The 18,943-nt window shown below is 34.5% G+C and overlaps 1 protein-coding gene across 3 annotated transcripts in view; it reads right to left on the reverse strand.

The window, feature by feature from the left end:
* Positions 1-18,943, reverse strand: part of Nedd1 (NEDD1 gamma-tubulin ring complex targeting factor) — a 58,165-nt gene that overhangs the window by 39,120 nt on the left and 102 nt on the right. The window contains exons 1-5 of one of the 3 annotated variants that reach the window (XM_048803575.1): positions 18,698-18,888; positions 16,574-16,717; positions 13,799-13,893; positions 8,894-9,010; positions 3,048-3,188 (exon numbers count right to left, since the gene is read on the reverse strand). In XM_048803575.1, the coding sequence (XP_048659532.1) occupies positions 3,048-3,188; positions 8,894-9,010; positions 13,799-13,893; positions 16,574-16,709 (489 nt within the window). In that variant the 5' untranslated portion in view covers positions 16,710-16,717; positions 18,698-18,888. Of the gene's footprint in view, positions 1-3,047; positions 3,189-8,893; positions 9,011-13,798; positions 13,894-16,573; positions 16,718-18,697; positions 18,889-18,943 lie in introns of those variants that run through there. The other 2 variants (XM_048803568.1, XM_015482906.2) reach the window with 2 other exon arrangements.

The following is an 18,943-nucleotide window of genomic DNA, read 5'->3' on the forward strand; positions in this document are numbered from 1 at the left end:
GGGGGGGGGGGGAGAAAAAAAATGGATGTCATGAGAGTAAAATGGAGACCACGGGAGTCAAGGAAGAAGATAAGTGGGAAAGAGGAGAGGAGGGTAAGGGGAGATACTAGGGAGTGAAACTGATCAGATTATTTATATGCCGATATAAATATGCCATAATAAAACTCATCACTCTGTATAATTAATATGAGCCAATTAAATTAAAAAAATAGGAGATGACTAAAGTACACCCAAAAATTGACAATCTGGAATAAGTAAAAAATTATAAATGCATAAAACTCAAATAATCCAATGCAAAAGTAAACAAGTCTTCAACAGTCAGTTCACAAAGGAATATATATAAAAATGAGTTCAACATAGAGAAATGCAAATCAAAGCCACCATTATATACCACACACAACCATCAAAGTGGCAAAATTTAAGATATACAACACAAACTATTAACAAAATCATGGAATAACTAAATCTCATATGCACTGCTAGTAGAAGCATAAAACGGCACAAGCTCTTCCTAAAACTTTTGGGTAATTTTACGTAAAATAAAATTATATGCCTACTCTACAACCAAGCAATTCTACTTCCGGGTATTTACTTAAGAGAAACAAAGACATATGTCTAAACCAAGACTTATACAAGAATATCAACAGTAACTTTCTGATAATAGTTAAAACTGGAAGCAACTGACACACTCATCTACTATGCACTGCATAAATAAATGAAGGCCCATTTAAACAGTATTAAAAGAGTGTGAACTACTAATTCATGCAACAAAGCAAACATGACTAAAAGAAACTAGGCACATGATTTATGAAACATGATGCAGTGATTGGAAAACATAAGAGAGTCTTTGGTGTGCTGCAAATGGTCTGTATCTTGATTTTGTTAGTATTTATATAGCTTTAAGTAAACATAAAAATTCATCAAGCTGTACACTCAAGATATACATACTTTATTACATGTATGTTATTTCTCAAATAAAAAAGCTAAAATCTTTCACATATAAACAAGCCTCATATCTTTAGGAATATTCCTCTATGTTTTGTTTTAATAAGAAAACTACACCAACACACAATAAAAACTAAACTATAAGAATATACATAGTAGTATCTGATCTAATTTGATGCTACTAAAAAGCCAGTCCAAATTTTATAAATCTGCCATGCTTCTAATACAAAAAAAGCAAAAAAATTACTGTATTTCCTATGACATTTGATCACTGCATATTAATTTTTTCACAATTTCAAAATTTTTAAGCTTAGACTTTGTCTTCATTATCAAAATACATACAAAAAAACCACAAAAACAAAACACAATTTTTTATGACAATACTAACATTATAAGAAACATGTCTATTAAAAAAAAAATCACATCCTCATCCATAAAATGAAGGAAATGAGATTATCTCCAAAAACTTATTTTTTAGTTTAGATATTTTCAATTAAACACTCTGATTAGTTTCCCTAAATGCCTTCCAAAACAAAAGCCAAATCTTGTGTCTGGCATTCAAATCTTAACAATGATATTCATCTTTTCCCATACTAGTCCTATATTAAAGTCTATGTACTTTCCTTTCTCCTTGTTGTTATTTTCTCTATTATCAAACATCCTTTCCCAAAGTTCTATATTAGCCTACTACATCTCTTCCATCTTTAAATGAATTCATACATTCACATATTATATCCAGCATCTTTTCCATGTAATACATGAAGCTGGACAACAAAATAAAAACAGAGATACAAGCCACGGTTCCAACCATAATGTGGACATGTGAAGAGTTAATCCTAGCCTAAATCAGCATCAAAAATCTGCCAAAAGGACAGATTATAATGCCTTAGCAAAAACAAAAATTAACCCAGCTTAATTTAACCCCTTTAATTTTCCTAATTTTATTCCCAGATAGCTTTCTCTCACCTGTTCTGAATCCAAGATTATTGTATATCAATACCTCATAATACCATTTATGTTTATATCTCCTTCATTCCTAATAGAAACTTGAAAAATCTTTTTTCTGTATAATTTAAATATCCAATAAGTTTTCCTTAATCACTTAATATTATTCAAATAATGTTTAATAAACTGTTTTCCAAGAGTGAATAGCTCTCATAAATTTGATTCTTTAACACATTTAAGAAACTAAAACTCCACTGCCCTCTGCCTAAACACAACTATCCCATACCTACTGTTGTGGTTTGGATGTGAAATGTCCCCTGAAGTGGCAATGCAGGCATATTCCAAGGTGAAATGATCAAATTTTTAGAGCTGTAACCTAACCATTGAATTAATCCATTTGATGGATTAATAATTTGAACAGATTACTGGGTGGTGACTAGGCAAAGGGGGCATGGCTGGTGGAAATAGGCTGGACCATGACCTTGGGAATTATATTTTGTCACTGGTTCATCCACTTGCTCTTGTGCACTCAACTCTCATTCTTTCTCTGCTTCCTGGCAGCCATGAGCTGAACCACTTTCCTCTACTATTTCCTTCAGCCACAATGTTCAACCTAACCTCAGGCCCACAGCAATATAGTCAACTGACTACGAACTGAGATCTCTCAAACCATAAGCCAAAATAATCTTTTCCTCCTCTAAGTAGTTGTTCTCAGATATTTTAGTCACATCAACAAAAAGCTGACTAATTCATCTATGCTATTTATGAACATAAGTATCTGTCTTGGAGCCGACAGCCTGAAGTATGCAATACTCTTATATATGACATATATGCCATACAAAGATTAAAATACATATTTAGGCTTAACCTACTAACGGCTAGTTGTATTTTGTTAAATACAGTTATATTCTAGAAGTATGCAACTATTTAATTACATAATCAAATTTGGGTAAGTACCCTAATCTATTATGTATTAAATAATTTTAACATTTTAAACATCACCATCAAAAACTGTCTAGAAATGTTTTAAGCAAACTAAATACAAATTTAAGACATATAAAAATGTTTTAAACATAAATTCATCGTCTTATGTAAAATAATTTTAAAACCTATGTTATCAACTTCATTTTGAATAAACCCATATTGCGATACTATACCTGGTTACTACCATGGCCAAAAGGAGTACTAGATATATTAGTGGTTACACTATGCAAAATAATTTCACCACTAAGAGATCCAGAAGCAATGTAGCAATCATTCCAATTGTATGTTACACAAGTTACTTCATCTTTATGATCCTGAAAGAGAGAAATCCAAGTAAGCATAATGTTCTATACCATCCAACAGCCCATTTTCATAGTTTCATTACATTTGTCATATGTTATTTTAATATTTTCCTGAAATAAGTTTTAAAAAAAATTCAGATATGTAAGGAACTATATAATCAACACCAAGTCTTCCCAGGAAACAATATTTACCTTTCATAAATATATTAATGGTCTAAGAACTCTCAAACAAGAGACAGCATAGAAGGGTAATTTTTTAAATGACTACCTTAAAGAATCATTCTCACTTACAAATAGCATTTATTCCAAGTTGACTATTAATTAGTATTACCAATTGAGAAGATGAAACATTTATATTAACATGTAAATGACACAGCAAATGCTGAGTGGTAGAGGCAAAGTGTCCAAAAAAAAAAAAGAGAGATGGGCTATTACTCTGAACTAGTTGACAGAAGATATAAAACTTGAGTTCAAATTTAAAGGGCTGGGAATATACAACAGTGGTAGAACATCCCTGGGTTAAATTCCCATTCCCTACCCTCACCACATACACACAGAAGAATACAAAGGATAAGAGGCAAGTCAGGGGAATAGGAAAGAAACCAGACATTGAAAATGAAGACAGGAAAAACAAATGAGCAATGAGCAAGGCACATTCTGAGACATCACACAGCAGCTGCTTAAATTTGCTGAGTACCTACCCATGCTGGGAGCTTTATGTTCTACTATTTAATCTTTAGGAAATCCCAAAAGGCAAGGTCATTTTACTCATTTATAGATAAAGTACATGAGACAAAGAAAGGTTAATAAATCCATGCAAGCTCATAGAACAGCTAAATGACAGAACCAGGATTCAATTCCAGGTCAAACTCCAAAGCCTATCTTCTTCCCACTATGAGACTCCCTCTCAAATCCAAATGGCAATCCACTTTGATGAAATAAAGTGTAGGGTTTTAAACAAACTGAATTCATAAGGACTACTTCCCAATATCAAATTAAAGATGTTTAATAGGAAAATGAAAAAAAAAAATCAACATTTGCAGAATAATTCTAAACAGTTTTATGTCATAAGATAAACTGAGTGGGGTACCTAATAATTAATGTCCTATTAAGAGTAGTTACACATCCCACACATATTACAAATTTATTACTAATATTACATATATTACATATTTTCAAATGATCCTTCAAGTATTTTTCAGAAATTTACATTTTATTACCTTTCTAAATCAAAGAAACAATTGTCTGTGGGGGAAAGAAATGTCTGACAAGAAGAAAAAAAGGAATTACCAACATTTTGTGCACTGTTCCCAATTGGGAAATTAAGAACATGGGAGTCCAATACGATTTCTATGACTTTGTCAAGGGGCAGGTACCTTCCTAATTTCAGCAGTGAAAAATAAGTCTTTCAGTAAACATTTACTCAGCATTACCCAAGTGCCAGAAATTGTTATACCAACAGGAAAAGGACTGTAAGTGAGGGATCCAAAGGCCAAAGATAAGATTTCCCACTATCACCACTTGCCATTCAAATACTACTTAATGAATAAGGGAACAAATCACTCTAAGAATTTCAAACAATAAGAAAAATGTATCTGGAGTAAATGGGAAATGATATAAAAGAAGATATAAAACTTGAGTTCAAACTTAAAGAAAAGATTAAGAGTCTAGTGTCACGGTGCACACCTATAATACCAGCTATTCAGGAGAATCATAAGCTCAAGGCCAGCCTAAAATGAGTTAGCCATTGCTAGCTGTTTAACAAAGAAAAAGTTCTTTAACTTCTCTCAGTTTCTCCATCTGTACACAGGAAAACTCTACTTGCTTTGCAGTATTTGTTGGGTTTTTTTTTTGTTTTGTTTTTTGATACCAGGGATTGAACCCAGGGATACTTAACCACTGAGCCACATCCCCAGCCCTTTCTGTTTTTTGTTTTGAAATAGGGTCTTGCTAAGTTGCTGAGGCTGGCTCTTAACTCATGATCCTCATGTCCTGACCTCCTCGATCACTGGGATTACTGGCCTTCTGGGCTATTAGGGTTACAGATACGTGCCACTGCACAGAGCAGTATTTATTTTTTCTTGAAATTTTTACTGGCACATTATAGTTGTATATGCTGATGGGATTTGTTATTACATATTAGTACAAACACATAAAAACATAATTTGGTCAGTATCAACCCCCAGCACTTCCCTCCTACCTCTGGGCTTCCCAACCCCTTAGTCCCTTTCCACTACTGATGTCCCTTTGATTTTTAGGAGATCTACCCCCACCTTTTTTCCTTTTTCCTCTCTAACTTCCCCATGAGAGAAAACATGTAATCCTTGACCTTCTGAGTTTGACTTATTTCACTTATTATGATGGTCTCCAATTCCATCCATTTTCCTGCAAGTGCTATAATTTCATTTTTCTTTATAGCTGAATAAAACATATATAAAACATCTGTTGATGGACACCTGGGCTGGTTCTATAGTTTGGCTATTATGAATTGTGCTCCTAGAAAGACAGATATGCACTATAGTAATATGACTTTAATTCTTCATGAAAAATACTGAGAAGTAGTATAGTTGGGGCATATGGTGGTTCCATGCCTAGACTTTGAGAAACTTCCATACTGATTTCCACAGTGGTTGTAAAATTTACAGTCCCACCAATAGTGTAAATGGATTCCTTTTCCTCCACATCCTCTCCAGCATATATTATTGTTTGCATTCTTGATAACTGATATTCTGACTGGTATGAGATGAACCTCAGTGTAATTTTGATTTCCATTTGCCTAATTGCTAATGATATTGAATATTTTTTCATGTATTTGTTGGCCATTTATATTTCTTCTTTCGAGAAGTGTATGTTTAATTAATTTGCCCATTAATTGGGTTATTTGATTTTTTTGGCATAAAGTTTTTTGATCTCTTTTTATGTTCTAGATATTAATCCTCTGTTAGAAGAGTAGCTAGAAAAGATATCCTCCCATTGAGTGTGTTATTTATCCACATTCCAAATCGTTTCCTTTGCAGAAGCCTTTTAATTTGACGCTATATCATTTATTAACTTTTGGCATTATTTCCTGAGTTTTAGGGGTCCTACTGAGAAAGTTGTTGACTGTGCCTAAAAACTGGAGCATGGACTTTATGTTTTCTTCTGGGACTTGCATAGTTTCTGGTCAAAATCTGAGGTCTTTTTTTTTTTGAGAGAGAGAGAATTTTTTAATATTTATTTATTTTTTTTAGTTATTGGCGGACACAACATCTTTGTATGTGGTGCTGAGGATCGAACCCAGGCCACACGCATGCCAGGTGAGCGCGCTACCGCTTGAGCCACATCCCCAGCCCCAAATTCTGAGGTCTTTGATCCACTTTGAGTTGATTTTTGTTCAGGGTGAGAGATAAGAAGGTAGCTTCATTACAAATATGGATAATCAGTTGTCCTGGCACCATTTGTTAAAAAGGCTATCTTTCCTTCAATGGTTTTGGCACCTTTGTCAAGAATCAGATGACTCAGTGCGGGTTTGTCTCTGTGTCTTCTATTCTGTACCACTGGTCTGTGTGTCTGTTGTTTTTTTTTTTTAATATTTATTTTTTAGGTGTAGATGGACACAACTTAATGCCTTTATTTTTATGTGTTGCTGAGAATCAAACCCGGGTCCTGCCCATGCTAGGCGAGTGCTGTAGTACTGAGCCACAATTCCAGTCCGTGTGTGTCTGCCATGCAGCTGTTGTTACTATTAGCTTTGTAGTATAATCTGAAGTCAGGTATTGTGATGCCTCCAGCATATTTTTTTGACTTAAAATTCTTTTTTGCTATTCTGGGTCTTTTAGTCTTCCAAATAAATTTTGGGACTGTTTTTTCTAGTTCTATTAAGACGTCACTGGAATTTTGATGTGGATTGCACTGAATCTCTGAGTCACAACCCCAGCCCACTAAATGATTTTTGTCCTTATTTCTGTTGGTGTGATGAATTACATTTATTGATTCACATATATTAAACTCTCCTTGCATCTCTGGAATAAAACTAATTTGTTCGTGGTGTACAATCTTCTTAATGAGTTGTTGAAAACAATTTGCTATTGAGTATTTTCATCTAAGTTCATCAGAGATATCAGTCTGTAGTTTTTTTCCTTGATATGTCCTTATTTGGTTTTGGTATGAGTGTGATATTGGCTTCATAGAATAAATCTGGAAGTGTTTTATTCCTCTCTCAGAATAATTTGAGGAGTGCTGGCATTTGTTCTTCTTTAAAGGTTTGGTAGAATTCAGCTGAGAATCCATCTGGTCCTGGGCTTTTCTTTGTTGGAAGGCTGTTTATTACTGCTCATATCTCATTACAAATTATTGGTTTTCTATGTCCTCTTGATTCAGTTTTGGCATATCATATTTGTCTAGAAATGTATCCATTTCTTCTAGGTTTTCCAATTTATTCGAGTGTAAGTTTTCAAAATAGTCCCTAATGATATGCTGGATTTCTAAGATGTCTGTGGTGATTTCTTCTTTTCATCTCTAATTTTATTAATTTGGTTTTCTCCCATTTTCTTTTGGTTAGTTTGGCTAAGAGATTATCAATCTTGTTTTTCTTTTCAAAGAAGCAACTTCAAATGACAGTATTTAAATAGCAGTAAGAGAATTATATTTCAACTTAGCTAAGAGAAAACCATTCTTCAATATTATCACTTTTCTGGTAAGAATTAACTAAATAACATTAAAATATAAAAAAAAAAAAAAGGACTGGTAGTTGCTACAAAATAACCTGAAGGAAGGTGGAGAGATGAGAGTTGGTGAAGATAAAGATGAAACACTTTTTTGGTTTTTTTTTGGCACAGGGGATTTAATGGGATGACCACTGAGCCACATCCCCAGTTCTATTTTGTATTTAATTTAGAGACGGTCTCATTGAATTGCTTAGTGCCTCGCTTTTGCTGAGGCTGGCTTTGAACTTGCAATCCTCCTGCCTCAGCCTCCTGAGCTGCTGAGATTACAAGGTATGCACCACTGAGCCCAGCTTAAAATGAAACACTCTTGAGCAAGAGTTGATGTCAGATGACAAGTATATGATTGACGGGTTAAAGGAAGTTCTTCCTGTGTGAGTTCGCATATACATTAAATTTTTTTCACATCAAAACTTTATTAAAAGTAAAAATTAAAAGTAACTTTAAAGATCAACTTCTAAAAAGCAAAAGACAAAACGTGTAAATATTATTACAAAAGTCATCATAATCATACTTTATTGAGAAGAATACTTTTATTTTCTGAAACTGCAAAAATATAATTTTAAATAGATTTAAATAATTTTAAATATTCAGATATTTTAGTAAGTATTTCATTACCAGCAACCAAATATACCACAAAACTAAAAAGCTAAATCCCCAACTCTGATGACTGAAATGATTGCCATCATTCCAGAACCAGTTTTATCTTTCCAAAGTGCCTAAAAAAAAAATCCCCAATAACAACAAACCATGTCTCAGGGGAAGAAAAGCTAAACAAAAAAAAAAGCAAACAAAGAAGTAGTTGAAACAAATGCTAGCAATGTGCCCTAATATACATGGAGGCAAAAAAAGGACAAGGTTTTTTGGCTAACCAGCACTTTTACTTCCCCTGACAAAACTCACTTCAATTCTGAAGCATCTTAATCTTATCCTCAAGATTAAAAGTTTGGATAATTACTCTAAAACACATTGGGTGATACCCTTTCTGTAAAGATTTAAAAGAAAATTGCTTACCTTGAGAGACCGATGAACTCTTTTTGATTTTAAATCCCAAATATTAACGGTGCCATTTAAGCCTCCGCTTACCAAATACATAGATGTGGAATTTAAATCAACACATGTCTGATTTTGCTGTTAAAAAAAAAAAAAAAAGTTAATTTAACAGACCCCACAAGTACCAAGTCTTATCCAGCACTTAGTAGGCATTCCATGGTAATAGTTACACTAAGAGTTCTCCTCTCATCATCTTTTATATGGATCCAACAGCTTGCAAGAATTTCTAGAAAACATCAAGGAAATCATATTAGCTGTCTCTTCCACTGAAAAGTGACAGCAGGGAAAGCTTAGGAAACAAGAAATCTGGGCCTCCCATCAGATTGCCCTTAATATTTTCCTTTGATAAAACCTATTGTCTTGGGGGCTGGGGTTGTGCCTCAAGTGGTAGATCACTTATCTAGCACAAGAAAGGCCCTGGATTTGATCCTCAGCACCACATAAGAAAAATAAATAAAAAAATAAAGGTATTGTGTTTAACTACAACTAAAAATTTAAAAAAATAAAAAAAACAAATTAAAAAAAACACTATTCTCTCATCTCCACAGAGTATCCGAAATTAGAATCAATTCCCAGATTGGAAAATGGTAAAGAGTGAAGTTTTTAAAGAATTTTCTAGTTTACACAAGAAACAAATTACAAATGGAGAGGTGTTTTTTTTTTTTTTTTTTTTTTTTAAACAGGTCAATATACAAGCCCTAAGTCTCCTAGCAAATCTCATCATATGGAGCCCAATTTTTAATCCTGTCATCAAAATCTGACCTCAGGGGCTGGAGATGTAGCTCAGTGGTAGAGTACTTGCCTAGCATGCTTGAGGACCTAGATTAAGTTCCCAGTATGGTAAAAAAATAAAATAAAATAAAAAAACCTGACTTTACATTCTTCCTCATCTCTGTAAGGATGCCATCCATTCTGTTTCTCAGGATAAAAATCCTGAACAATCCTTGATTCCTTGTTCTTTCTCCCTTCAATCCATTAATAAGTTCTATAAACTCCAAACACCTTTATTTATAGCTACTACTAGCACTAATCCAAAAATTGCCAAACGAAAACAGCAACATCCTATTTTCACTAGTTCTACTCCTGCTTCCATATATACCAAACTCCATAAAGCAGAGTGAACTTTAAAAAATACAAATCAAAGCATGCCTTTCTACTTGTTTAAAAATCTTCAATGGCTTCCAATCACACCTAGAATAAATTCCAAACCCATTAACCTAGCTTTCAGAGCCCTATTCATATGGGTCTTGTCTACTTCATCGCCTACCATTTTCTTCCTTATCTACTAATTCTCCAGTTATATCAACCTTTTATTTATTAAATTCACAACAATTCTGTATTTGCCTCAAGTCTTCAAACTGCTACTCTCCTTGCCTAGAAAGCTAAGTTCATTGAACCTTGTCTGGATGGCTTTTTCAAGTCAAAAGATTTCAACTTAAGTGCTACCTTTTCAGGAAGCCTCCCTTAGCCACCTGGTATAAATTACTAACCCAATATCTTACATTAGTTCTTTGCAAAACAACTCACTAATACCTGGGTGTCCTATGGTTGTAATTTATTGCCTGTCTTCTACCAGAATGCCAGGTTCTTTAGAGATCATCTCCACTTATAAAGTAAATGGCTAAGAAATACAGAGGTTACCAAGTTCTTCTCACAGTGAAAATCTATAAATATTCCTATCTAGTAGGTGCCATCAGTAACTGTGCTATGCAATACAACAAAATGATACATGTATGTTCCTATTTCACCTACAGAGGCACTATGAAGTTATATCAATTGTCCATATCTTCAGTTGGGTGCCATGAAAAAAAAAACAAAGAAATGAAATCCAAAAGAGGTATTTCATGACTTAAGTTCAAAGCTGAGTTATATAGGTTTAGGCAACTCACCTCATGTCTCCGAGCCTATGTTTCATCTGAGAAATGGCAGGTAAGAACTACATCTACTATTTGTACCTTGACAGTCTATATATCCCAAGAACATCTTCTGCACAAGAGATTCTTAATAGGGTACAGAAAGTCTAGTTCCCACATTCCAGTTGGACTAGCCAAAGTTTCTTCTAGTTCTTGACCAAGAATATCAACTAACATAACAGTGTAGCAAGATGCACATTACATTAGTGTTTTAGTACAGTTGCTATAATTCTCTTATAGGTACCATTCTAAGTATTGACTTTGGTCTAAAGAAACTAATAAAATTTAGAATCGGGTTGTCACTGCAAACCAGGACAATTTGCTAAGAACTACCAAAATAAACTTTAAATAGACAAAGAAGTTGGGGTTGTAGCTCAGGGGTAGAGTGCTTGTCTAGCATATGTTAGGCACTGGGTTTGATACTCAGCACCACATAAAAATAAATGTATTATATCCATCAACAACTAAAAAATATTTTTAAAAAAGAAAATAGACAAAGATGATGTCCAGCAAAGACTGATATGTTAGAATGCCAAATTACACTTATTCTTAAGGGTTCAGAATAAAACCTACACTTATAGTTCGCTTACTCTGTTAATAGATGATCTTTTTACGTTAATATTATTTATGTAATAAATGAACTTAAATAACTTAAAATAATTAATAGAAATTGTGTGGTCATTACAGGAATCCTGTAACCCCAAGACACAAGGCAACAACAGGCATAATTTTTTTAAAAATCTAAAAATTACAGCTGGTCAAATTTATAGATTACTTAGTAGCTTATAATACCCATTATAATTTTTTTTCTTTTTCTTTTTTTTCTATCCCCATCCTATCCCCCCTCCCCTCCCATCTTCTCTCTCTACCCCATCTACTGTAACCCATTATAATTTTATTAACAACATTCTGTCAACTTTAAAGAAGTAAAATGCACACACACACATACACACAAGCGCACAAAAAAAAAATTTAGAAGTTCTACTCTAAAGGCAATTTTGAAATAAGTAGAATGGAGTGTTATTCTTTCTAGCAGAAAAGATTTAAGATTTCAAATACCATGAGCAACAGGACTTGGATTCCACAAAAAACCAAGTTATCAACACATGAATACTTTACACGAAACTCATAAGAAAGACTATAGAATCGATGTTTGCAAAGTATTTTATAAGTAAATTAAGTAGATTCAAAATTAGAACTATAATGATTTCACTTTTACTACTTGCATTATGTGATTTCTTAAACATGGGAAAGGCGACTAAAAATTACAGCAACTAATTTAAAATATTCACAAAATCCTTAGAACTGTGCCACATTTGTGCATATCATCTGTTGAGTTTATGCTTAGGAAGAAAAAATAGATTCACTGATTCTAAGGCATAATACATAAAAGAGTGTGAGTGTGTGTGTGTGTGTGTGTGTGTGTAAATAAAACAGAGGAAACTGTTTCAGCATTGACACTGACACTGGTTCAATAAATGCTTACTGACCACCTCTGACAAAATCCAAAGATCCAAAGATGGTTTCTACCTACTCTTGAAGACTGCAGTCTACTGACCGACCAGGGACATTCTTGCCTCAATTTTACTTAACCTATTATGTCTCATCATCCTTATAGAGGACACCTATAAAAGCTTAAATTGAGCAATTTTATAGGTATCTTATAAAATTTCATAGGTTCTTAATAGGGATCTATATATAGGACAATGAGACATAAATTAATTCTATTTGAATAGGCAGAGTACCTCAAACTCCATTTCTACCCTTAGTAGACATTAGCTCTGCCCAAGCCTCCAACTGTGCATTGGAAGTGAGGTTCAGGCCAGTCCTACCAGATACCTGTAGGAGAGAATTGATAAAATTCTAATGTTCTATAGCATAGTAGGGTAACTAAGTTGAACACAATTGATAATTGTATATTTCAAAGTAGCTAGTACAGAATTTTTAATGTTACCAACACAAAGAAATAATACATTTTCTGAGGTGATGAATATGCCAACTTAATTGATGCTTGTCAATGCATATTATATTTATGAACTGAAATATCAATTTATGCCATAAATACTTCTAGCTACAATGTGCTAATTAAAAATTATTAAAAACTTTTTTAAAAAACTTATTAAAAATCTTGTCCTCTTTAAGTTGGCAGAGTTTTTATTCTTTTGTTCTGATGTTTTCATTCTAAGTAGGCTATCTTACCTATCTCAGTATATAAAATTATGATCATTTATAATGTTTTAGGGTCTACTACAAAAACTTTGAAACTTAAAAAAAAAAAGTTACCAACTACTTTTTTTTAGACTTTACATTGTTTTAAAAAGAAACAGTTTTCAAGGAGTAGTTACAAATGAAAATGAGGAAGCCAATATTATTCTGAATCAGGGGGATTAACATAAAACAGGATAAAGAAACAACATGCAGTGAGTGCTCCCTTTCATGTGCTATGGGACTACAAGTTCATTTTGACAAAACCATCAGTTCAAGGAGATTGAGAGAAGCTCAGGCAGCCCCTCCCCCACCGAGTCAACTAAATCTGGCAGAAGGCTACCATCAGATGGGAGTCTTTAGCTGATGGTCCTGAACCCAAGGTCAGTAAAAGTAGTTATATCATAAGGGTTCACATGGTCAGGTCAACTTAGTGACTTAAGTGCAACATAGTCCTAAATCAAGCTTGAACAAGATCCTATCTACAGAGGAAAAAAACAGAGAAAGCAAGTATTAATTAATACAATCCAAGTCCTCAATTGCTCCTGTGGGATCCAATATTATTTTATCTTAAACACATGTAAACACATGTACTTCACCTTTAAGTGTTACTGTATTGACTTCAGATTAAAAATAATGCTTTAAACTACTTTCATCTTAAGTTGCAAGTGCCACAGTAAATAAGCAACTGCTACACAAGTAGAACTATGATTCTAAACAAAGAGTTAAAAAACAAACAAAAACTTACCCCTTCGGCAAGCTCCAAAAGTGGAACAGGCTTACATTTGCAACTTGAAACAACTATTTTGTCACCACTGGAAGATGCTGTTACGAGAAAGTTATCTAAATGAAGAGTTATGGAGCATCAAACAATCCATGATCATCCATGACACTAGATTATTATTTAAGAATGCAATCACACAGGCAAACACTAAGATAAGCACATAAATATAGTTTACACAGTAGCTTTCAAAATCGGCTCAAGTTACTAATTACAAATTCTCTTTACTACTCCTGCAAGAAAGAACTACCCCTTCTGGCTCTGCTATCAGTTGAAAGCTATTTAACCCATGTGAAATTCTACTCCATTTTCGGGGTAGGCCAGAAGGACTAATTTTATCCTTCAAAAATGAGAGCATGACAAAGGCACCATCAGCAAATAGCAGTCAGCCTTTCTATCTATAAAAACTGCTCAAGATGCTTATTTATTAAACCAGTGTCTGGTAAGAATTTAAGCCAGAAAGTAAGTACCCTCGCGACTCTCCTAATTTTACAAAAAAAATGAATACTAATATTTTCTCAGAACTGGAATTCTTTTGATAGAATATTTCAGTCTGAAATATATTCAGAACGAATATTACATTAACTGGCAAATATAAGTGAGTGTGGTTCAATAGCAACTATTAATGTAATGGAAGAATTTTAACTATTTTAAATTAAATATAATCTAAATTATTTTAATTTAAAATTATATTTATTTTACATAAATGGGTAGTAATAAGTAAACACAAAAAAGTAACTAAAATTTTTGAATATACTAATACAATCAAGAATAAAATCAAGGATAAAATTCAGATTTTTAGAGTTGTAACACATTTTAATATCAGCAGTTTAAATCTATGCTCTTTAACAAATAAAGTCTATGCAGAGAATCAAGGGAGAATGGCTAACTAGACATTCAATCCTAACTGTACTACTTTTGGATAATCTGCATAACATTCAGATTTTTTCTAGACCACATATTATAATATCATCCAAACAAAATCATTTCTAAATAGGTACTACAACACTGAGAAAAATAAATCATTTCCCTTTCCCTGGCTTCTTCCTCTGTTTATCACTAATTTTGTCCTTAGAATATAAAAAAGAACTGAAAGAAGATACCGTGAAAGGGTAAGCTAGTTACTTTTCAAAGTTCTCTTATACTTTTAGAAATCATGAGAAAAGAAGGAACATTATTAAAGGACCAAAAGAGAAAACTAACCTCCCTGGCACCTTGCACTAATCCCATTTTTGGAATCTATGTTATGGGGACCCAAAAGTTGCTGAGTTCAACTATTCTTTATTCTTCAATAACCAACCTCCATGGAAGGAATCAAAATCTCATTAGGAAGACAAATAAATATATGAAGGCTTTCAGTGCAGACTCATGCACACAAGAAAACTATACTGAAATAAAACCAGTTTCCAAGCCACCCAACACAACCTCACGGCCACATCAATTTGTTGATATGTTATTTAGAAACATATCAGCAAATGCCAGCTCCCAGTAAAATTCCCTAGAACAAAAAATAATAAATCTTATTAAAAATTACTTCTTTTCTCTTACACAATAACAGAAAAAATTAAGCTATGAAAATCTAAAAAGAGGGCAACCACTTCATTTACTTGCCCCTCTCTTCAAAACGTTTTCCCTACTATACATTGGAGAGTCCTTCAAAAACTAGTTACTTCACCATGAGTTTGATTAATAGAGCACCAAAGTAAATTTTACTACTGTAATGCAAAAATCAAGAAATGATGAAGAGGTAAATTTAAATAGCTAAGAAAATTTGTCATATTTGTTATGTACTTGTAAGAACAAGCCTTAAACATAAAAAATTCTAATATTTTTGTTCAAGGATAGTCATATTTTAAAGTTTTAATATTTTTCTTTCATTAAGAAGTAAACATTAATACTTTGGTATTAATAAGATCATAAAACAATTTGTTGTTTAAGAAACAGTGTAGGCATCACAAAAGAATAGTTCCTAGCATACCAATTCTATATTTTCATAAAAGGGTGTTAAGAATCAACAGCAGTGATTCTGAACTGGGGGTGACTCTGGCAATTCTGGAGACATTTTTGGTTGTCACCATTGTGGCTATTGGCATGTAGTGGGTAGTTAGCAGGAAAGTTTCTAAACACCCTTCAATGTATAGAAAGTCCCCATGACAAATGTATAAGGCAGCCCAAAATGTCAATAATGAGAGGTTGAGAAACATTAATAGTTTATGGGTGTAATTCCTCAATTCATTTTATCCACATTTAGGAGCTCACCAAGAAAAGAAGTCAAACTATACAATTTTACTACTTTTGTTTGGGAAACAATGTTACTTTCATCATAGAAAGGGAGAGAAATACAAGTAGAATATCAGTAAGATGATGATACTCAACAATTTATCTCCTCCTCATTTTGCTTCTGCCTTCAAATTCTGTCATTAATTTCCAAATCAGATTCAAATAGTCAAATGCAGATGCAAAAACTCATTCCAAACTGCTGATAACACAATTAATTCTATGTTCTATATCTAGATTCTAATATTTTTTGAATGAGTAGGCTGCAACTCAACCTTTAAAAAATAAAATCAACAGACAAAATCAAAATACATTTATATATAATTTTTAAAAACTACTATATTTTAATCAATGGTAGCCATACTAAATATATTTTTCATTATGTGTAATATGCCAAAGTTTCATTGTTACTTATTGTTAAGCCCAATAAGGTGGTTACTTAAAAAAAAAAAAAAAAAAGGATACTATTGCTGCTCCAACACAATGAACTGATTCCATGTGGTGATGTGTGTGGGTTGAATTTATCCACCAGTGTCATGGATGATGCATCCCATATTTTAATATCATCTCCTGATGAAGCAAATCTGAGGTTTTCTTGCATGACTGCGCCTACAAAAAGTTTAGAACATTATATTTAAACAGGGTGGGGAGAAAAAAAACCTGTTGAAATGAAACATCTAATCAAAAATGAACTGCTGTTTGTCCTTTTTTACTCTAGAGCACTTACCACAAAGTAGAAGCAGTGACCTTTCTAAAATATATATCACATACTCTTGATTGACCCTTTCAATTGTTCCCCAATAGCAATTACAATAAAATCCAACCTTCTTACCCTACCTTACATGACCTGGTTACTGGGTAACTCTCCTACCTCTCTTTCCCAAGGGCCACCAGACTCTGAACACAACGGCCTCCTGTCTCATACAACAAGACAAGGTCATTCTCACCTCAGTGTCTTTTCATTTGCTGCCCCATGGTCATCTTCTCATCATTTAGGTCTCAGCTCAAGTATCTCTGCTTCAGAAAGGTCTTCCCTGACCACTGTGGCTAAAGTGGTCCTTTACCACTTATCTTTCTTTACTCTGTATTCCACTGCCCAATTTCATTTCTTTTCATGGCATTTACTACTATCTGAAATTCTTATTTGTTCTCATAATAAGGTCTGCCTTCCCGTACCAGAGTCTTGAAACATTCCTGGCATACAGTAGGTACTCAATACATAAGTGTTAAAAGCAACATCCTAATATTTTTTTTTAAATCTACCATAAACCTGTGTACTTGCAAGTCTGAATCCTGACATCCCAAGTTTTCCAAATAACTAAAATTTGTAATACCATCAAAAGAGATGCCACTTTATCCCTATACCAATTCTTGATCTATGATACCTTCACTTTTCTCATTTATTTACAGTATGCACTATTTAGAGGCACTACATAATTCTAACAAGGTGCTCTCACGACCAAAGGCAGTCTAGGATTCAGAGGCAAGGAAGTTGCTCCAGGCAGATACTTTAAAGAACAGCAAGTACTGTGAATGATGGGTAAGAAAAAATATGCTCAAAAGTACATGTGAAAGAAAAAGAGCATAGAAGTACACTCCCAACACCTTCCTGGAACCAGGGTGAACAAGTATTGCATAGCAATAGTCATATCATAGGGGTCCCAAAGTCATCAGGAAAGCATCACATTTAGGTCTAATATACTCCAGTTCAAAGGACAAGTTAAAGGCAAAAATGAATTACAGGAACCTTTCAGTCTCAAAGACCAAAAAAAAAAAAATTAATATTTATTAAAAAGCTAACACTTTTAACCAGAAAGATCACTCACATGTTTCGTTATGCTCTTTTCATCAAATAAGCAGTGCTACTAAGAGTCACTGAAGTCACCTGTTGAAATGTACACATACAGTGTTTCGATTTGGTGTTTCAAACATATGTAACTTCTGCCCTGTTGGTTTCCTACTCAAGTAACAATGAGATGCTGGAAAGGTGATCTCTAAGCCTAGGAACACTCCTGCAAGATGTAGCCAGCTACCATAACCCTACCCAGTGCCCGTTGGGCAATGTGGTGTAGTGGGTAGATTACTGAAGTCAAAGTTCAGAAAAAGATGGGTTTAAAGGGCTGCCCTAACTTAGGTGATGGTAACCTTGACAATCCTTAAATTTTTTCTTCTCTAAGTGGGAAACGGGACCATCTGCCTACCTATCACTCATCTTCTGAGATCTGAGCACATTTAAGGGAGAAGTGCTACATCAGCTCTTCAAATGGAGTCCCATCCAAAGAGATCTGCCAGGGCACCAGGCATAAACCGGACACCAGGCCGGCCCAGTTTAGGGATGGCAGCTGCTCGCAACAAGTCAACAACACTCAGCTGAATAAAACTTCTCCAACTTTCCTCCACCAGGACGCATTCTACTTGCCAGAGCACGGCTCACCTGGGGTTATTGGTAAAACGCACTCCAGTGCCCGCCAAAAGAACCATAGGGAGGTTTACAAAACGGGAGACAGACTTGTGGGGAAGAAGCAAAACTTTCCGGAGGCTGCGCACCCCCTTCAGCCGCTGTCAAACTACCCTAGCGGGACAGGCTACCTCTCGCGAGCAGGCGGAGCAGTCAGGGGCGGAGGTGCGTGACCCCGACCCGAGAATCCCGGGCCACTTCCCCGCCCGCCGCGCCCTGGTCGGGTAACCGCCTGGAGCGCAGGGCCGGCCGGAGCGCGCGGAACCCGGGCGTCCCTGGCGCCCCAACTCTGAAGTGGTTGAAAGGCGGCGGGGCGACAGGAAAGCGGTCGGACGTGACCCGCGTGATCGGGCTACCAGCTGACTCCGAGACCTCTG

The sequence above is a fragment of the Marmota marmota genome, unplaced genomic scaffold (genome assembly GCF_001458135.2).
Source record: "Marmota marmota marmota unplaced genomic scaffold, marMar, whole genome shotgun sequence".
Lineage (NCBI taxonomy): Eukaryota > Metazoa > Chordata > Mammalia > Rodentia > Sciuridae > Marmota > Marmota marmota.